Source organism: Symsagittifera roscoffensis, chromosome 5 (genome assembly GCF_963678635.1).
Source record: "Symsagittifera roscoffensis chromosome 5, txSymRosc1.1, whole genome shotgun sequence".
Lineage (NCBI taxonomy): Eukaryota > Metazoa > Xenacoelomorpha > Acoela > Convolutidae > Symsagittifera > Symsagittifera roscoffensis.
In genome coordinates this window covers 2,794,778-2,815,963 of record NC_087066.1, presented here as the reverse complement: position 1 = coordinate 2,815,963, position 21,186 = coordinate 2,794,778, and the positions used below count along the sequence as shown (strand labels likewise).

The window sequence follows — 21,186 nt, the reverse complement described above, 5'->3', positions numbered from 1 at the left end:
GCAATTTTTATTTTAAAAAATGTTGACAAAATTGATTTTCGAAGGTTTTAAATGTTTTGATTTGACTTTCCATTTGCTAGTCATTCATTTTGTATCGCAACTGGTGTGAAGCTTAGCTTCGCCTCTATGTAAATTTTTTCAATTTATAAAAAAGGAAACGTCGTTGAGTACCCAAAGCCGATTTCTTACGGTTGCCTTGGATTTCTTAGTTAACGATTTAAAGAAGCAATTTCATATTCAGAAATTAGTTTGAAGCCCTCTAGTCGTATTATTTTTCCAAGCTAATTCTTTTCGGATTGCGTTAAAATCCAAGAATTTATTTTTTTACTCGTTTTTATGGGCTATGAACCAATTCTGTCTCCTCTCATTAACTAAAAAAGAAATCACAAACCATTGCTAAAGAATAAAAAAATCAAGCTTTTCAAATTTTTTTTTATTTTAATTTTTTGTTATTCTTGCGATTAGCAAGGTTAGTGTGATCCAGTGCAAGTCTTTTTTCCAGCAATAACTTTGTTCTATGCTGTTTGGTCGAGAATAATTTTGTTCACTGGACTCACGTCCTGGAGTCCTTCGTCTCCTGGTGATCTCTGTTGCAAATACTGCAACAGACATATTTTGAGCATGTTTGCATTTTAAATTCAAATTTTGCTTGTTTATGTAGGTTGTAACTTATATCGGATTTTTGTCCTTGTTTTGAGTCGTATGTTGAGCGAAAATTTTTTATTTTTCATGTGTGCGCGTTATGAAGGGAGTGAATTAATAATTTTTTCAAGTTTCAAATAATTTGTTTTTCAGCTTGCGGGATTTCTTTTAGGTGTTTTCGGCTTTGTTACAGCTTGGTAAGTTTTCTTCTGTTGCGAACTTTGCACTCTACTGTCTGTCTTTCGAAACTCTTCATTCATTTTGATAGATCTAGCTGTTTGTTCACTTGAATTTCGATATTTTATTTTTTTAGCCTATTGTTTTAAAGCTGATATGCTGTCGATATGCTGATAAAGCTGATTTTTAAGAAATTAGTTCAAGAAACAGAGATTCAAAACATCTCTTTGCGGACAATCACCAAAACGGACAGCAAGTGGTTTTTTCTGACAAGATTTTGCCGATATGGTTCGAAGTCCTCTTTGATAATTATTGTATCGCATGTGGTGCGAAACGCAGCAACGGGCTATAATTGTCGAATTATTTGCTTTGTTTATTTTTTCCAATTTTTTCTCGAATTGTAGGGCTTTGAATGTGCGATTTCTGAAAAATCTGCAGTTTTAAAATAATCGGTACTAATAAAATGTTTACGCTTGCGATTAGCAAGCTTTATCAAATCGGAGTATAGACTTTTTCGAGTTAACAACTAGTTTAACAGAATCACTTGGATAATTTTTCCTTTGGTTCATATGGAATCTTAAGTCAGACGTTAAAAGTCACGCAATTGGCGAAGAATTTAAACACCTGCCTATATAGACAAAGGTCAATGGTTTGAATCTGGCCCTGACCTGTTTTTTTTTGTTAACGGAAAAATGTCCGCGCGCCGAAATTTTGTTTGTCGGATTTTTGTTTTCTATTGTATTTTGTCGGCTTAGTTGCTGCAGCAGATAATTGTCTACAATTAATGCGTTTTTTATTGAAATGGAAAATAATATTGTCGTGTTTCGGTTTTTAGCGAGTAATTGAGTTCAGAGAAGTTTCGCCGTTTTTTGCTTGAAAAAATTTTGGTCAGGTTTTTGTTTGGCGGACTTTTGTTTGTCTGCTTGTTTTTTGTCGGCTAAGTTGCCGCAGCAGATAACAGCCTAAAAGTAAGGAGTTTTTTATTGGTTTGAGTCTGGCCCGGACCTGTTATTTTTTGTAAACGGAAAAATGTCCGCGCGTCAAAATTTTGTTTGTCGGACTTTTGTTTGTCTGCTTGTATTTTGTCGGCTTAATTGCCGCAGCACATAATTGTCTAAAAATAAGGCGTTTTTTTTTAAAGTGAAAATCATTTCTTTGTATTTCGGTTTGTGGCGAGTAATTGAGTTAGAAGAAATTTTGCCGGTTTTTCTTTCTAAAATTTTTCATGATATTTATTAGAAACTTTTGGAATTTGTTTTCTTTATAAATTTTAGAAGTATTCTATGCGATTGGCACAGTGGTAACATCCATTCCATGCGTGAGACCACAAATACCAGAAATTCGATTGCAGTTGGGACCATTTTTTGTGGAAACTAAAAATTTTCGAATGTTTTAGACTTTAGACTGTCTTGTCTGCTAGCTTTTTTCGGCTTAGGTCTCGCAGAAATGATCGATTTCTTTTGGCTCTTTAAAATCTCTTTTTAAAGTTTCTAATGGTGCAGAATTTTCTTTTCAGAATTGTTTTGTTCCTTTCTGCCAATTTAAGAACTTTTTTCAATTAAAAAAAAAACGTTTTCTATTTGAAGAATTTTATTTCAATTTTTGGTTTTTCTTTTCATTTGCTTGTAATCATAGTCACTCATTTGTGTCACACATTTTTGGAAGCTCAGTTTCGCCTTCTTTTTATACTTACTTGTGTGTGTTTTTCAGGAGGTTTCTTGATTAATTACGCTTCCTCTGATTCTGCTAAAAAAATTTCTGTTAAGTTTGTCCTAAACTTTGATATCGCAGCTGCACCCCGAGGATTTAGGCTCGACGGTCTTTTTTTTCGATTTTCAGTTTCATGTATTCGGTTTTTTTAATATTGTATCTCGTGTTCGTTTGATCTGATCAAAGGTTTTTGACGCTTCTAATTGTCGCCTGCTGTCTTGCTGCGATTTGTTGCCTTTTTGAAACGTTACGAGTTGTAATATATCGCGCAATAATAATCCCAAATTGGCATTTACAAAGCCTCAGTTATACAAATTGCCGTCAAAATTTTTCATATGACGTAGAAACCCCAATCGTTCAAAAACAACTGATTTAAATATGGCACTTTGTCCAAAGAAAAAAATCATGGAGTCAATCATCCATCTTTTCTTTACACTTGTGAGAGCAAGCGTCTTATAATCGTGAACAAAACTTTTTCCCCGTAATTAACTTTTCTTACAGGTAAGACCGGTGATAACAGAGCAAGAAATTGTGAAGTGAATGAATAGCGCTGACGTCGTATATTTTCCTTCGTTTTTCTTTTTTCTTTCCGCTTGAAAGTTTTGTTTGTCCTAAATGGTGTCGGCTTGTCTTATCGACTTAATTACTCTATTTTGTATCACTTCAAAGGCAAAAATTGAAAAAATGATTTCTTTTTTGATGGTTCTTTTTATGATTTCAAATTTGATGGTTCGATTTTTTTCGGAACAATTTCTTACGATTTTTCTTGTTCTCGGCTGAATCCACTTTTGGTCAGATTAATGGACGTTCGGTAAAATACTAACAACCCATTTACTACTTATTAATTTTTTCCCAAAAAAAAAAAACATTTTTTTTTTCGATTTTGATTATGTCTCTTTCTATTTGATAGCTTGCAATGCAGCGCTTGTCTTGTATCGCAAATGATGCGAAGCTCTGTTTTGTTTCTGCGTCAAAGGTTTGTGCTGCAAGTTTAAGAATTTATCAAATTGTTTGGAAATTCCAGAAAATGCATTTCAAATCATGGTTAGCCGGTTGCTCTGCATGTGGCACAGAATGTTCCGACACCAGCGTAAAAGTTGTTTTTAATCTTCAAGTTAGCGTAGTTTCTTGTGCTTGGTAGGATTATAGAAGTATGCAATTACGTAGAAAGGTTTTGAAATAAGCATAAAATACTACCAGTCTTTAGACAAAAAAACCGAAAAAATGAAAAAAACTTCAAATTTTTTTCTAGTTTTTTGCTCTGAAATTTTTTAATTTGTATGAAAATTTTTATAGACAAGGAACTTTGACCTTTTTTTTTTGAAATTTTTGAGTTTTCTTAAAAACTACCCTTTCAAGTCAGAGATGAAAATTTCAATTGAAAGTGGTTGCGCGAATTTTTCCTGCTCAAGCGGTTACTCCTTAATTTTTGGTCAGAGAAAGTTTGTCTTTGGGAAAACTTCAAAATCTCCAAACTTTTCACGCTTCTCACTTATTTTATTAGAGAAACAACAAAGGTTTTGGGCAAAGTCCAAGTTTTGAAATTAAACATATGGTCCCGCATCAGTAAAACGATTTCAAAAAATATCAAACTCGTACTTCCAGCTTTAGCTGTGTGCCCTAGTTGTCCTTCATCGAGACATACGAACATTTCGATTCCCCTATTTTTTTTTCAAAATTTATCATTTTTTTCGACATTTTTTAGGTCAACCAAATTGATTTTTCGAGCTCTGCCAAAGCACTAAAGAGTCCCTGTTTGGCCAAATTTTCTGCGCCATACGACCACCCCCGCCATACGACGACTCTTCTGCGCCATACGACCACTCTTAATATGACCGCCCTTATCTTTCGAACTAATTAAAGAAAAATTGATGAGGCATTTGATGTTGCAGAATTTAGGGTGAAAATCTGAAGCTAAAAAATTTTTGAAGATGTTAGATACTGACGACCAAAGCGAAATTTTATGACCAATGTTTAGATCTTTAATGTAATAGAACTGGGAAAAGGATAAGACTTTTTCATATATCTGTTTGTTCTTTCTAATTGTCCAATAAGTTGTTAAATCATAGAAAACGATGAAAAAAAAATTAAACCGAAATTGTTATTTAATTGCATAATAAAAATCGTCAATGTTTTTGTGACAGTTGTGAGTAAATGCTTTTTCGTCTGCGAAGTAAGTTTACAATTCTTGTTATTGTTCTGGTTTTCAGATTGTAACAACTGGGCATTATGAACAGATAATCACGGGAAAGATATCAGTTCCAGAAGGAAACGAGATGTCTGGTGACTTTGTGGACGGTGGCCTTTGTAGCCCGCAGTCTTTGCTCCAATTTCCTTCTTCCTCTCTTCCCTCTCCCATAGCATCAGCGAGGTCCCCCAAGTGTGGTGCCAAGTGTCAGAAGTGTGACAAGCAGGGCAGTGTCGGTCTGGACAAGGAGAGTGGGCTGCCTTACTTGACAATGACTCTCTACGTGTTGCCCAGGTGTGGACACAGTGTGTGTGTTGGATGCAAAACTCAGGTTCATTCAAACATAGTTAATGCTAAATTAATGTCTATGTGGGCGACTGTGCGCTGTTGGATCAATCAAAAAATGGTGCTTCTTAAGTTCTTGGCATGGTTTTTATGTGCTTAATTCTAGTTGAGTGAAAATTGATTTCTGATGTCTCGATTTTGTTAGTTAAGTATTGCCCTTGCCACCTTTTCTCGTTTACAACTTCGTTCGAACAATTCGCACTAGAGGTGGCGTGCTGCATGATCAATTTCAATCAAATGAATGTTTCTGCACACTTGGCCTAGAGGTACTATCCATGCTTAGGACCACAAAAACCTGGTTTTGAGTTCTGGCTGTGACCTGTATTTTTTCGGTAAGATTTCTTCTTATGAAAACAATGTTTTCGGTATATCCGGTTTCTGTTTCTTTTGTCGGCTTAGTTCCATCTGGTATCTTGAAATTTCGGATTTATCTGAAACCGTGTGCCCTATCTATCATTCTTAAAGATACTTGAATTTATTTTCCCCGCTCTGTTGTACTGGTTTAGTTGCCTCATAATAGGTCGCCTAGAGGGCGAGAATTCATAGTAATACTTTTGTCTGCCTCTGTGGGGATGTAAAAGTGGGGTTTCAAAATTTATTTTCGCCTAAATTTTTCTTTGTTTTTTTTTCTGTTCAGCTCAACGGGAGTCTACCAGTTTTTTGCCTGCTTAGTTACCGATTGTTGATTTTTGCCTCAATGCAAACGGATCACTGGGCTTTGTGTTTTGACATCATTATGTGTTAAAATCATATTTTTCATTCCAGTGAGTTTACTTTATTTTCTCTGCTAGCTTTCAATGTCATTATTATTTTGTCTCGCAAGTGACGCGAAGCTCCCGGATTCAAATGTGTGTTCAGTTTAATACCGCTTATTGTTAAAATTTTGGGAACCAAATTGATTCGATTCCTCAACATAATAAAACAATGGATCAATAGGTTTTTTGAATTATTTCAAAATAGCTTTTCCAAAATACAATTTTTGACAATAAACAATTGCTTGAGTGGGTTTTAAGTAGAAGTAATCTCAGTTCTATATAGTCATCTCTTCGTGTGTTTTCTGGGACACCTTTAATAATGAGAGCTACTCTTTCGATTGTTCCCTCCGACAGTGTTTTTTACTACGGCATTGTTTCTGATGAATTCTTTTTTATTCGCCGCTTTTGACCTCGTACGAGCTTCCTTGAGGTGTTGAAATTAAATGGGAAAACCATACCACTTAATAACTTTTATTATTGCTATCCTGGTGGTACCTTCCTTCATAATGAATTCAAATTTATGAGTGTCTCCTGCACACTTAGCCTGGAGGTAACGAAAACGCCTGTAACGATAAAGGTACTGCAACATACAACTACTTTTTTGCATTATCATCCATGAGATCGATAAGATTTGGGCCCCAATTTTAAGTTTCGATAGCTCAATTTCAACCCCACTTGGAACTAGTTAAAAAATTTTGATACATTTAAACATAAAAAAATTTATCAGTCCGCTTTGATAGTTCTTGAGACTTGTCTTAATCTTACACTTTTTGTATTGCAAGTGCGATGCTAGAAAGACGATTTTTCTCGCGAATAGCATGCTTACAAAATCTTGTTTTAGTGGAGTCAAGAAAAATTCTGCCGCATATGTCACCCGTATGATGCATTATCCTACCGCGAAAATGAAACGGCTAATTTAATGGAACCCATTGCTAATGTCGTGACATGTGGCTTCTCTGTTATGGGCAAGACAGGGTTTGAAGAAATTCAAGCCAGCTCAATTGGAGGAACGAGGTTGATTAAAAAACCGACAAGGCCCAGGAAAGCGCAAAATGCTATGTTTGCTTTGGGGAACTCTCCATTTGGCAAAAATGTAGCGGAACTAAGCTGTGCTGTGTGTTACAGTGCAAAGGCAGTTGTCGTGTGTGATCATTGTTTTGTGCTGTGTTGTGAGAAGTGTTTCAAAGAGAACCACGCAGAGACTAATCAGACTCACCAGGCCATTGGAATTATTCCATCGGACACCAAATTGGATGCGTGTACTGAGCATCCGACTGTTAGTGCGAACTGTTTTTGTTCAACTTGTGATATCTATCTTTGTGTAGGCTGCTTGTTCCAGTCTAATAAGACAGGCAATCACACGGGACATAACCTCTTGAGAACTGGCAGTAATATTCCAGACCCAAATTTGGCCCTAGAAAGCGCCAAAAGGTTCCAAAACGATCTGAAAAATTCGGAGGTTCAAAGTGAACAGCTAGCGAGTAAAATTGAAAGTCTGGCTGAAATGAAAATAAAACAGTTGAACATGCGATATATGCAAATCATGGGCTTACTGCAGCTGAGCTTAAAGAAACAGTTTGTTGACGTGAAGGAGTTCTGTCATCAGAAGTTAAGCGAAGTGAGAAAGTGTCAGGAATCGAGTAACATAATTAGCAACTATGTGAGTGAGCTGCTAAAATGTATCGAACAAAAAACACAAGACTGCGAAAGTGTAACTACAGAGTTGAAAAAATTAAACGCGATAGTTTCGTTGCCGAGTTGTTTTATATCGAATTACGAAGCGCTTGACTCCTTTGAGTTGATGTTTCAAATTGATGAAACTGATATCGAAGAGGTAGTCGAGAATTTCGGCAAAGTCTCATTCATGAACAAAGAACCAATAATTGCGCTGTATGACTATGAGTACAGAAGGTTCCAGAAATCGAATGGAAAAGACGAGCTGTGCTTGACTAAGTTGGTGGCTGAGAGAAATAAGCGCCCAGACGTTCAAAATATGGATGGCTTTTGTATCGACAGTATAGCGCTTTCACAATTCCCAAACATTGCATGGCCGAGGATGTTAGCCTTTGGGTATATTGTTAAAATAACCCATCTGAAAACTCCAGTTGATTTTTATTTCATAATCTCGGATTCGGAAAGTGATCTGGACAAGTTGAACCACAGAATTCAAAGTCTGGTTGCGGACCAGCAGAGCAACATTGCCAATTTGAGAACATTGTCTAAACTGCAAGTGGATAGTATGGTATTGGCAAAGTTCTTCGACAACAAGTAATTCTTTTAGCTTCATACTCAACTTACGCTGATTTTTACAGTGACCCATTATTAAGAACAATGAGCTTAGCCAAGACTCTTTCAAAGATCTTGGAGATTTTGTTTGATTTTCAGAAAATCAATTGATGTTCACATTCAATTTTGATTTTTCCCATTTTGACTTTTGATTTCTTTTTAAGTGCAGTTAATTTCTTTTTTTAAAAGGAAGACAAATTCCACTATCGAGCAGCGAAAATGTAAATGTCATGAGAAACGTGATCTAATTCTAGGGTCGAAAGTGGAGTTTAATTTTCAGATTTCCCAGTGGAATGAAAATTTTACCTTCTGATCCAAATTTCTCAAATTGGTTTAATTTTATCAAAAAATCACGAATCACAAAATTGTTCTTGAATTTCAACGAGCTTTAAAGGAATATATTTCTTCTTTTAATTTCGGAACTTGAAGTTTTTACAAAAACAAGTTGGTTTTTTTTCCTTGCGTTCGTTTATTTTTTCCAACTGTATGTTGGCTATTTTCTCTTGATTTCAGTCCTTTTCAATTAATTTTTCTGTCTGTTTGATGATTCAATGGAAAGGTTTTGCTTTATTATTAGTGAATTAATATCATTTCTATATGGTGCCTTCGATGTAATTTTTTTCCAACGTAAGTCGCAAGTAAAAGTTCTATTTTTGGTGGCTCAACCCTAAGTGGAGTTTTGTGCAAAATCGATTTAATTGGATTTCCTTTGGCAGTCTCTATAAAATAATCGATTCTAATGTTGGCATAATTTAACTTTGGTCAAATCAATTTTAATCGGTTACAATTAAATATAATGATTTACAAGATATAATCAATTAAGTGGATTATTACACAATCAAAGTTTGTGTTATAGTATGAACTCTCTTTTTTTTCAACCTAAGTCGCAAATATTGTTGCGGCGCAAATATTGTTGCGGCGCAAATATTGTTGCGGCAAAATGTGTTCTTTTTGAAAGTGTTCATTCTGATCAATAACCAGCTATTAAACACAGCCAATGCTAAGGATAATAAGACAGACTATTATATTACAAATAGCACTTAAGCTTTAAGGTATGATGGATCTGTAGCGTAGAGGTAGGGAAGGAGACCTGCAACAAAATAAGAGGGTTCGAACCTTAGCAGAGTCGGATGTTTCAGATGAAATTTTTCGTGTACTAGTTAAAATGCGTCCGCTCTATAAATTGAGGCGTGTTAGTTGGTGAATTTTTTTTATAATTGACCGGTACTGCTAATGCGTCATAATTGGTTTGCGTCACTTAGCAATTATGTTGACTGATAATTGGCGTGCGTCACTCTGTGACAATTGGCGTGCAAATTTTTTAGACTCAAAGTTTTATTCGTTCAGTTTTTCCCAATAGCGTTATCGGTCATATTGTTGCTTGTGTACGCGAACTGCAACTTCGCCTCTGTGTAAACATTTTTTTTGGAATTTCTGAAAAGTTCAAATACAGTGCAGTATATTCAAAATTTTACAGTTTTTTTCGGCTGAAATACATTACAGATAAAACGAGATTTGGTTTGGCTCAAAAAATGTTTGTCGTGTTTTCAATTTTTAGCTTCACAATTTTTCTCATAAGTTGTTAGTTTTTCGTTTTTTGCTGTTCTTTATTTTCTCTCCCTAATCCAATATACCTTCCTTTGTCGTCCCTCCAGTTTACACTCCCACAGCTTACACCAACCCTCCCCCGCTTAAACCTCCTCGTTTAGTTTCCCACCCGTCCCCCCGTTTACATCCCCTTCCCCGTTTACACCCGCTCCCCCACATTTACCGCCTCCCCCGGGGGAGGTTGGGTAAAGTGAAGGAGGAGGGGGGGTAAACATGGGGGAACAGAAAATCTGAGAAAGCGGTCAAGGAGTACGGAGAAATTGAGTGGTAGCGGGGATTAAACAGGCGTCATAAATTTGAGTAGGTTTAGAATTCAAGTAAGCCGTGAGGATAGCAGAAGTTCGCAAATTGAATGTTGAAGGTCGCAAGTTCGCAAATTGAATGTTTAAGTTCGCAAATTAAAAGTTTTACTCATTCAGCTTTTCCCAATAGCGTTATCGGTCATATTGTTGCCTGTGTAAGCGAAGTGCAATTTGACCTCTGAGTAAACATTTTTTTGAAATTTTTGAAAAGTTCAAATACAGTGCAGTATATTCAAAACTTAAGTTGTTTTTGGCTGATACACATTACAGATAAAACGAGATTTGATTTGGCTCAAAAAATGTTTGTCGTGTTTTCAATTTTTAGCTTCACAATTTCTCTCATAAGTTGTTAGTTTTTCGTTTTTTGCTGTTCTTTATGTTCTCTCACTAATCTAATATACCTCCCTTTGTCGTCCCTCCAGTTTACACTCCCCCAGCTTACACCAACCCTCCCCCGCTTAAACCTCCTCGTTTACTTTCCCACATGTCCCCACGTTTACATCCCCTTCCCCGTTTACACCGCCTCGCCAGTTTGTCGAAATTTCAACGTTCTATACAGTGTGTTGTATGTTGAGGGCTATTCATTTTTTCGTTTTATTTGTTTCGGTTACAGAATGTCGGTGCATTTTCTCAGCAGTCGTTTATAGAAAGCTGTTTAGCCAATATGTTTGTGGTGTTATTTTTGCGACTTTCGATACGAAAGTAACCGAATATTTGTGCTCGGGGTGGGTTTTTTTTCTTCGGTCAAGATTTTTTCTTCGACTTTTAACTAGCCATTTTCGGCGGTATTTTTCTTTTATATCAGTCAAAAAGTTTTGTTGTCCTGAGCTTAAATTTGGAAAGATGTTTCACCTGTGATCATTTTTTGTAAAGTTACGGGGGTTTAAGATTGGCATTTTGGCTAATTTGGACAATTAACACGTGATATATTTCGCGCTATTAACGCGTAAGCGGAGAGTTAATCCGTCTTAGAAATCGTTCCAAATTGGTTGAAAGAAGCTTATTTGCCATAATTGATTTGTTACAAGGAGCAAAATCTACCCTTTTGTACTCTATATGGCGTGAGGGGGATGATTTTCATAAAAAATTTCAAATTTTAGAAAAGAAAATTCATTTTGTTTTATTTCATTAATGTTATCACTGCTCCACAAACTTTAAGAGGCAGTCGGAACATTCAAGGCCTCACCCTGATACGAGCAGTCTTGTATGATTTGCTTCTAGTAACTTGTATTTCTTTCCAAATTAAATTGCGGAATAGCAATAACTATGACTTTTAGCTTTGGCTTTCACAAATGAGTTAACCGCAAGCTGATTTAATTTCTCTAAAAGAACTACTTAAGTTGTTGCGGTACTATTCATGTTCAATGAAGTTGAAGTAATTTTTTTTGAAAAATTTTTTGGCGATAGATTTTTGAACTTTCGCAAATTTGCTGCTAGGTTTTTTCAGGCTCTGTCTGAAAAATTTGTTTTCAATTTTATAGGTTGATAGATATCTGAAATGGAATTTTATCGCTGAAATTTTCTCATCTAAAAAATCGTTGATAAGGCTTTTTCTGCGCTTAGAGTCAATTGTTTTTCTTCAGATTTTTCAACATTGTCATTTTTTCATCTGTTTTTTTTTTCGTGTTTAGTTTCAGTATTTTTGTTCCGACTTTCGATACGAAAGTAACGGAATATTTGTGCTCGGGGTGGGTTTTTTTTTCTTCAGACAAATTTCGACTTCTTAACTAGCGATTTTTGACGGAATTTTTTAGTATCATTCAAAAGGTATTGTTGTCCTGAGCTTAAATTTGAAAAGACATTTCACCTGTGATCATTTTTCGTAAAGTTATGAGGGCTTAAAGATCGCCGTTTTGGGCATTTTGACCAATTTGGGACAATTAACGCGCGATATAATTCGCGCTATTAACGCATAAGCGGAGATTTAATCCGTCTTATAAATCGTTCCAAATTGGTTGAACGAAGCTTATTTGCCATAATTGATTTGTTACAAGGAACGAAATCTATCTTTTTGTACTTTAAATGGCGTGTGGGGGGATAATTTTCATAAAAATATTTAAATTTTAGAAAAAAGCTTTATGCTGCTCCATAAACCTTAAAAGGCAGTCGGAACAATCGGGGCTTCGCCCTGATACAAGCAGTCTTGTTTGTAAATTTAAATTACATTTTGGAAATCTTTCGCTTTTGGTTATATTTTTAATTTTTCCATCCGTTTTTTTAGTTTCCCAATAATCACTGACGCATAAGATCGTTGAGAGGTGCTGCGAAGCTCCGTTTTTTCTGCGAAAAAACGTCGATCATAAAAGACTCTTTCAAAGCGCTTTTACGTGATCTATTTTTTCGAACATCGAAAGTTGTTTAAAAAGTCAATTTTTCTTCCGGTGAGTTGATTGACACTTTTCCATTTTTCTGTGTGCTATATTTTGGTTTTGCAATTAAAATATGTTGGAAAATTCCGCTCATGTACTGCAACTTACATGTCATGTTTCAACTTGGTGTGTAATTGAACTTTGCCGTAATTGTTTCAGCTGGTACAGAGCGAAAGTGCTTCAACAAGTAGGCGTCTCCTCTCGCTTTCCCGATTCAGTGCTAGTGTCATTCGTGGACTATGGAAACAAAGCTTACTGCTCAAATTCGGAAATAAAGGTGCCTTCAACACAATACTTGCTGCATACAACCCCACCTTTTGCGATGCATGGGGGTCTACTGAACTTGGCACCAAAACATGATTTGCTACAAGGTGCTACTCTGATGCGTGACCGAAATCGAAGATGGACAGAAGATTCTCTGTTGTATTTCAAATCTCTGGTCGCTGGACGCACCCTGGTAGCCACAAATTGTACGACCACCGAGTATGGGAAAAGTTGGATGGATCTGTATGAAATGTCTGGCTCTGTTGACAATGTCAAGTTGTACAGTGACTCACCGGCTTCAATTTGTCATTCGATGGTGTTCAGAAAACATGCCAAATTTATCGACAAGCAAAATGCTCAAAAGACTAATATTATGCGACCAAAGTATCCTTTCTACCTCAGAAGTGAGATTCTGTTTGCAAGTGAACAGTTTTCTGATAGAGTAATAGTAACAGAGTTCATAAACCCGTCTCACTTCTATTGCAGACTAGCTGATCCTGTGCGCAATGAGCAACAGAAAGCGCTTTTGAGTGGGATCGAAGACTTCGTTGAGAAGTTGGGCGATCGAGAAGAGTGCAAGATACTGTGCCCCTATGAGGGTATGTACTGCTTGGCCCCCTTTGAAATAGATGACTCATGTGGCTTCTATCGCGCTATAGTCGTGGAAGTGAATCACTTCGGAGAGATCAAAGTGTTCTTCGTGGATTTCGGCAACTCAGTGGTGGTCACTGTGGACAAGTTGAGGAAGATTCCGATGGAGTTGTTGGAGAAGTATCCGTCTGTTGTGTTTCTGTGCAGTTTGCATGGAGTGAAGCCACTCGACAATAGACCCATGTGGGGCAGGAGTGCAATGGAAGGCACTAAGAAGTTGCTGCTCAACAGGATTGCGAAGCTGAAAGTAGTTTCCATCGATCAAAATACGAATAAATACAATGTGCAGCTGATAGTCTTGTTTAGAAAGGGGAGCGAACCAGAGTTAGTTGCGGATATTTTGACCAGGCAGAAATTGGTGGCAAAAGAAATAGAGCGCTCAGGTTGGATTGAGTTTTGATAAGTATTAGCTATTTCAAAACTACTCTTGTCAACTTTTAGTCCCGAACACTGGTGTATATTATGTATCGCAATTGGCGCAAAGCTCCGCTTGCTTTAAAGAATTATCGGATTTTAGTAGAGACCATGTAGTGAAATTTACTATGATACTTGATCCTTGAGAACACCGATTAAAAAAAAACTTCGAGGATAAATTTCTGTGTTCAAGTTCTTTTTTTTCTCTCGCATCCCACTGAATTGATGATGCGAGGCTGGAATATTTTTTACTGCACCAATTTAATTGCTCTAAAATTGGTCAGTGCTTAGTGAAACATGCTCGATTTTTATAGAGAAATTTCGAAGTAGAACCAAGAGAAGGGATGTTTTGACCTCATCCGATTTTGTTCAAGATCCACAGTTTTTGTATATTTTAGGTTCCCTCGACTCCTTATTTGACCAGGAGAATGAGAAAAACGAGCCAGAAGCAGAATCATTTGGCGCTTCATTGACCATGGACGACATTCAAAAGGCCCCAGCAGACCCAGCCAAGCTTAAATTGAATCTGCCTTCGCTGGAGATGCGAAAGGTGCACATGACCAACCTGGAGGATCCGTGGAATTTCTACTTTCGAGTGTTGGACATTGGTGGCAACGATCCTATTACAGATGTAGAGTGTGAATTGCAAGTGGCTACTTCTGAAGGGATATTGACGCGCTTTGATTCTTTGGAAGAGATCATCTCATGTAAGTGAAGCAGGTATTCGAAAAGTAACCTGTTCTCTAATCCACCAAAGTTAAAATTTTAACTCTGTTTAAGCTGAAAGCACAGCTATGGCTGCCTTAGTTTTACTCGACGATGATGAAGATCGAAAGTTAGTACGTTGTCTCCTGGTCAAGTTTCAAGGGGAGAAAATAGAGGTATTTCTAATTGACTACGGACTGCGCAGACTTGTCGAAAGAGAAAACCTCTTAATGTACAACTGTGACAGAATTTCAATAGGGTTGGCCTGTAAGTGTGAATTAAGTCTGATCTCGCCGGCGGGAAGTTCCAGTGGGAAGTGGTCCAATAATAGCAAAGAAGCCATGCAGCGACTCTTTTCTGAAAATGACATCTTCGTCGATCTGTCACTCAAGCGAGATCGCCCTATGGTGTCTGCCTTCAAGTACTGGGATCATGTTGACTTTTCTGAAGTTTACCACATTGGGCCTGCAGCCACAAACAAAAGCGAACATTCGAGGCTCAAATCTGATTTCGTTCCAGTGTCGTATTTCTTGAAAATAAATGGCTTGGCAATTACCAACAGGAACCCTGGGGGTATGTTAGTTGCCAATGGTAAAGATGAGCAAATTAGTCTAGAAAAAGACAATGTTCTTAGTTTACCTGAGTGTCAAAAGCCTGTTGTGAAAAGCAGATCGCTGGCCTTGGGAAGACTTGAAAAGAAACTCAACGAGCACAGGATGAGAGAAAAGACTATCAATGATGCGTGCAATTTCAAGGCTAGAAGAATTGCACCAAATCACAACAAAGAAAATCGATCTGATTCGGATGTTCTCGAAAAACGCGATGATATTGATGGCCCATGTAACAATATGGAAGCATACTTTTCCGAGGATTGTGCTAACAATGGAAAATGCTGGGAACAAAAAAGCAGCGAAAATATGTCATCATGTGGACAGTCGGTGTCATCCTCTGGTAAAGATTTGAGCGGGTTTGAAACTGATGACGAGAAATCCGAAAGTGCCGAGCAATTTGAACACGCTGACTACAAAGATTGCGATGAAGACGACGACGAAGAAGAAGCAGCGCCAACTGTTCTTTTTGTAACTAAGCCAACTATTTCTCGCCGTGCAAATACTTCAAAACAACCAGAATCCAGAAAGAATTCCAAAACTGAACCTTCCGACCCAGATATTGCAGGAACGTCAAAACAGTCGACAGTCAGTGCGGGATCTGATAACAATAACAACGCAATCACAGATGGAGATGCAACAAGTATGAGTGTTGCAGCATTTTTGAACAACCTTGAGAAGGAGGCAGGTATTATGAAGAAGGAGTCAGTGAACATGACGCCACTCGCTGTTGAAAAAGCAACTTCAAGTAGCTCAGTTTCACGCACCATTGAATTCGTTCAGCCCGATTTGTTTTCTCCTAGTCCAGATAAAGCAATTCCTAGAAAGATGGAAACTGTGGATGGGTTTGAACAAGTTCCTCTTTGGGACCCAATGCAACTGGTAGCCCAGGACTTGCAAGATAACGGTCTCGAAAACCCAAAGTTCGACTTGACTTTACATGGGATCAGAGATTTCCAAATCATGGATGAAGTAGGTGATGTTTCCACACATGTAGTTATCAAGCCCAACTGCAGTTACAAGGCCCTGGAAGTGCCGAAAGTGTTGATGTACGAGATTCAATTCGAAGCTTTCGCTCCTGATGGAGTCACTTTATTCGGAGTTCTGAAAGACTTGAACGACTCTTTGAAGCAGAGAATCAACACTGAAGTGGATAAGTTCATCAATGGACGTTATGTCGGAGGAGGGTTTTGTGCACCAGACTTGTATGAAAACATGGCAGCTTGTGCCTATTACGAAGAAGAGAAAAAATGGTTTCGAGCAAATTTCTTGAACACGGAAGGTGATAAGTTTAAGGTTCGTTTCTCTGCATTTATTTGTTGTTTCGGTCAACTGAATTTTTTCAGGCTCTCTTACTAATTAACTTGAAGAACGAATTTGTGTTTCTTGTCATTGTGATATCAGTATTTTTTTTGAATTTTTTTTTTAAAAACAATTATTGTTTTGATTGCATAGATATTGCTTACCATGAAAAGTGTTTAGGTAAAATTCGCCGATTTTGGAAATAACAGAAATGTGAAGAGAAATGAAATGCTTCCTCTTGGAGCATTCACAGACGTGCCCGCCTTGTTCTCAACTTTCTCTCTTCTTGGGGTAAAGTTTGCGGACGACTTCGACGCTAATTTGAACAAATTGTACATCAAAAAAATGCTTGACACGGTTTTGAACGATAAAGATAAAGTGTACGTTGGTATTCGAGGATGCATGCAAGAAAGTGGGCGGGATAAAATGTTAGCGACTGTTTACTCTGCCAGAGTGTATGATCTGCGACACTTCATGGCATTAACTGGGTATCAAAAATGGGATATTACAATACCGCCTGAAGTGAAATTGGAGAGTGAAAAAGCTGACTATGTGAATGCAATTAAATCAACAATACCCTTCCATGTGACAAGATATGAGAAGTTAGTTGGAGAGACAGTTCAAATGGAAGTTTTATCGGAAAGTTGTGAGAACTTCATGTTCGCCAAGTTCCGTTGCAATATGGAAACTGATAAGTTTAAACGATTCGCACTGAATTTAAGTCGAAGTGTGCCAGACGAATGCTGGCAAGTATCCGACAATGAAACTTCAATAGGCCAGCTGGTGTTTTACTACAGTCGAGAAATACTAGAGTTGTGTGTGTATCACAGAGCCCAAGTGATGCGTCTTCAAAGTGAGAATCCTCGCCAGTTTTCAGTGTTTCTCATCGACCATGGCTATTCAGTCAATGTCCCGCCTTCTCTCGCTCTGAGGAAAGTCAGCGACTTGGATAGATTCATGGGCAGTCCTGCAGATGCAGTGCCCGTGTTATTATTAAGACAAAACGCAAATTCCAATCGGGTGTTCAAATCGGGCGAAATTGTGACAGGGAAGATAGTGAATGTCAGAGAAGTTGTGACTTTAGAAATCTAATAAAAAACAAAATGCTGTCCAAAACAATGAATGCGTCCATGTAAAATGTTAAAAGGAACATCAAATCGAGAGGAAAAATTTTGTTAAATGAATGATGGCTGGGAATCACTCAATTGTAAAGACTGTTCAACAAACACGATCTTTGCTCTATGTTTGCTCTATGGAAAAAAACTGTCGAAAGTGTGTTTGATAATGTTCTAAATTGTTGATTCTTTAATTTTGATTATTGTTGCCCTAGAATATCATTGTTCAAGTTAAATTATTTATTCAGGCCTCGAATCATTTTGGTCTTTTTCTTTTCAGGCTTTTGTTACTTGATTTCACTCGTCTTTGTTACTTGTCTTTTGCTATGGGAACTTAAAATAAAATACCATGCCCCCAGAACCTATTAGATGAGAAACTTTCCCCTTATACGTCCTTAAAGAAACTCCATCTCGAGTTGTTTTGAATGGCACCTTCCTGTGCATGCAATTACCCATCCATGACAGATGTGCAACACAACACGTACATTGAAAACTACAGATTTAAAATTTCAGAAATGATTTTCTCCTGATAACTCCCAGTCATTGGGCTATCGAAAAAGAACCTTAGAGATCAGATGGTATTTTGCCCTCATGTAGTCTTAATTTTTTGATAAAATTTGAATAAAAATCTTTTCTGCTTTTTAAATATTCTTTGTGGAGGTTACTCTTCTTTATGAAGATAAAGACTATGGAAAACTCTTGTTTATGAAGGTTAACACTATGTTTAAACGTACATATTTTCTGTAAATGATTTTCAAATGTAAAAGAACGATGTTAATGTCACATATATGTCGTGATATTTCTTTTTTTTTGTTTTCAGAAGAAAGTCTTTAAATCTGTTCACCCTCAAATTTGATTATCGCGGTTTGGCTTTTGTTTTGTTTTCAAGTGCAGTTCATTTCCTTACTTGAAAGTTTCAAAAATGGTCTGATTTTTAAAATTCTCTGCGGAATAAAAAATTCATCGAATGGAAAAATTTCAGAAAAAATGCCGGTCATTATGCTGGACATCTTGACAATCAAATAGTGTTAACATTAAATATTTCGAAAATTTTCCATTTCTTTCAATTTTTTTTCTTTAATTGATTTTACTCTAATTGCTATTCACCCGATTATACCGGTTAAATTATACCTAGAAAAACTCGAACTTTAGAAAGAATAGCAGCTTGACTTGGAAACAGCATCGAAGTTTCCGACTTGAAATGCCTTTGCAAATTACATTGGCATTTATAAAAAGTTGGATTTTTTCGAGGAAACAATTTTTCGCAATCAGGGAAAAGGTGAGAATTGCAGCTTCAAAAATAAGTTATTTACAGACTGATTAAGCTTATATTACAAATGCCGATTTGGATTGTCACTGTAAAAGGTTAGAATTTTTTTGATATAGCTCGAATCACGAGTGAAAAAACTTCATTTGGTATGTGATACAATTTGTATGACGTGTTTTGGTACCCGATTTTGCTTGAAAGAAAAACGCGCCAGAAATAAGCTCCTTCTTTCTGCGTGGTGAGAACAATATTTTCTTGTTTGTGGAAGTATTGGTTAAAAATCCTTATGCCATTTGAGTTTCCAGTCGAGATTTCTTTTGCACGGCTATGCAAAAATTGAAATGTCGACATCTTTTTTTATTCAAAGAAGTGGCTATGCAGATTATTTCAGATGATAAAAAGGTTTTGTTAATCCCGTTTCGTGTGCATAATATGCTGCAGTGTTAACGAACGAAGTGGTAGTCATTTATATGGGCTGTAATGATTTTTCATGGTTTGTCTTCTGATTTTTTTGTTAAACGGCGTTTTTGTTCTACCTTATGTTGTAAGAAATACTTTAATTAAGTGCCAATGGATGTAGTAAAGACACTCATTCAGACAGCGTGTTGTTTCTTACTTTTTTCAAGAAAAGTCTTAAATGTGTTCATGCTCAAATTTGACTTCTGTTGGTTTGATTTCTAATTTTTTTTAGTTCAGTTCAAATTGTTTGAACTGAACTAAAAAATCAGAAATCAAATCTCCCAAAAGTCAAGTTTGAGCGTGAACACATTTTAAGACTTGCATTTTCCTTAGTTGAACTTTAAAGACTTGTATATTTTGACACATTTTAAGACTTGTATATTCATTAGTTTTAACGAAGGCAAAATAGAAAAGCATAAATGACCCGAAAAAACGCGGATGGCCTTAAGTTTGGAATTTGGATTTTAAATGTTAGTTTTTCCAGCCTGAACTAGTAACTGTAGACTCAGTTTTCTAAAACTTGTCAGTTGGTTTGATGTCTACCATGAAGCTCAGAAGTTATAATTTAGGTATCATCTAAAACTCTTTCAGTCGTTATTTTTACTTTTTTATTTATTTAAGCGGATACTGGACTTTTTTCCCGTAAATAAATAACTTCTTGTATAAATCTGCACAGTGATGTCCATTAAAAACAATTCAAATTGCTCCGGCGGTATTCGATCCGACCCCAAAGTACTGAGTTTACGCTTGACATTTAATTTCGCATTTCACAATTCCGCGGAAAAAGCAAACAATCTAAATTTTCACAACAATATTGATGCATTTTTGTAGCAAATAGATATGCCCAAAAAATTACTTTGGACTTCGTTTCACAAAATTGCGAAAACTCCCCAAAGTTGGCAGAAAAACTGCTAAAAAACAGACTAATCAAAAATTTAAATTTCACAAGAAAAATTTAAATAGTTTCGGAAAAATTTAAATTGATGCCAACAATTTTTATAATTTTCTTAAACAATTTCAATTTAATTTTCAATTTTTATTTTTTTTTCAATGGACATCACTGAATCTGCAAGAAATAGAACTGGCTTCAATATTGGACCTGAACAACTTCCAGGATCCTTCTCACTTAGTCCATCAGTAATGCGGGTGCTAATTCGTGCTAAGGCTTGGAGTTCGAATCGCGGCCGAACCTTGTTTTTTTTCGGAGCATAATTGCAGTTGGATTTTTTTTGGGAAAGAATCGAATGGTCGGACTTTCGTTTGTCTGTTCTTTTTGTCGTTTGATTTTCGAAAGTTTGGAATCTTCGTCCAATTTAAACACTTTTTGCCATAACTGACAGTCGTTCCTATGTTTGTAATTTTTCTAATTCGGATTTTCAAAATAAATCTGATAATTATTTTCTTTTTTTTTTATAAAATTTTTTTCTCGATCAAATAGTTTTCGAAAATTTTTATCGGCTTGGTCACTTTATTTTGCATAGTTTGAAAGGGAAATACCCTGTTTTCTATTCCTTTGAGCATTTCCGGGGGAATGGAATGTGTTGGCTTCAACTTTTAAAAATTATTCTTATTTCTTATTGCATTTTTCGTTTTTGGCCATGAACGGGCGTCTACCAAAGTATTTTTTGGCTTAGTAGCCGCTCGTTGAGTGCAATTTTTTTAATGCTGATGTTTGTATTTCTTGATCATTGTTTTTTTAAGTTGAATTTTTCTTTTGCTTCTATTTTAATATTTTCGACGTGATTTCAGTCTAGTGTTTTATACGCTAGCTTGCCATGCCATGCTTGCGCTATATCGCAAGTGCTGCGAAACTCCGTTTTGTCTCAGTGTGAATGTTAATGAATTAAAGTACCAATTAATTGAGATCGTGCGGTTTGTTGACTGATTTTTGTTGGTTTGAAATTTGATTTGAGACTTTAATGCTGAGTTCATTTGCTGAACGAAAAGCGAAGTAGTTTTTTTCAGCTTGGTATCGTGGGAATCATTAGTCTTGAAACGACTGTACTAGGAATTTGATTT

General features: G+C 36.5%; 2 protein-coding genes across 2 annotated transcripts in view; both read left to right on the top strand.

Annotated features, from left to right (window-relative positions):
* Positions 1-21,186, top strand: part of LOC134846098 (uncharacterized) — a 464,945-nt gene that overhangs the window by 216,105 nt on the left and 227,654 nt on the right. The window lies entirely within an intron of this gene.
* LOC134845621 (uncharacterized) lies at positions 4,744-17,677 on the top strand. The gene is made up of 6 exons (XM_063862612.1): positions 4,744-5,048; positions 6,659-8,085; positions 12,542-13,680; positions 14,110-14,418; positions 14,492-16,320; positions 16,507-17,677. Exons 1-6 carry the CDS (start codon positions 4,806-4,808, stop codon positions 17,416-17,418), a joined length of 5,859 nt encoding a protein of 1,952 aa, XP_063718682.1. The 5' UTR covers positions 4,744-4,805; the 3' UTR covers positions 17,419-17,677.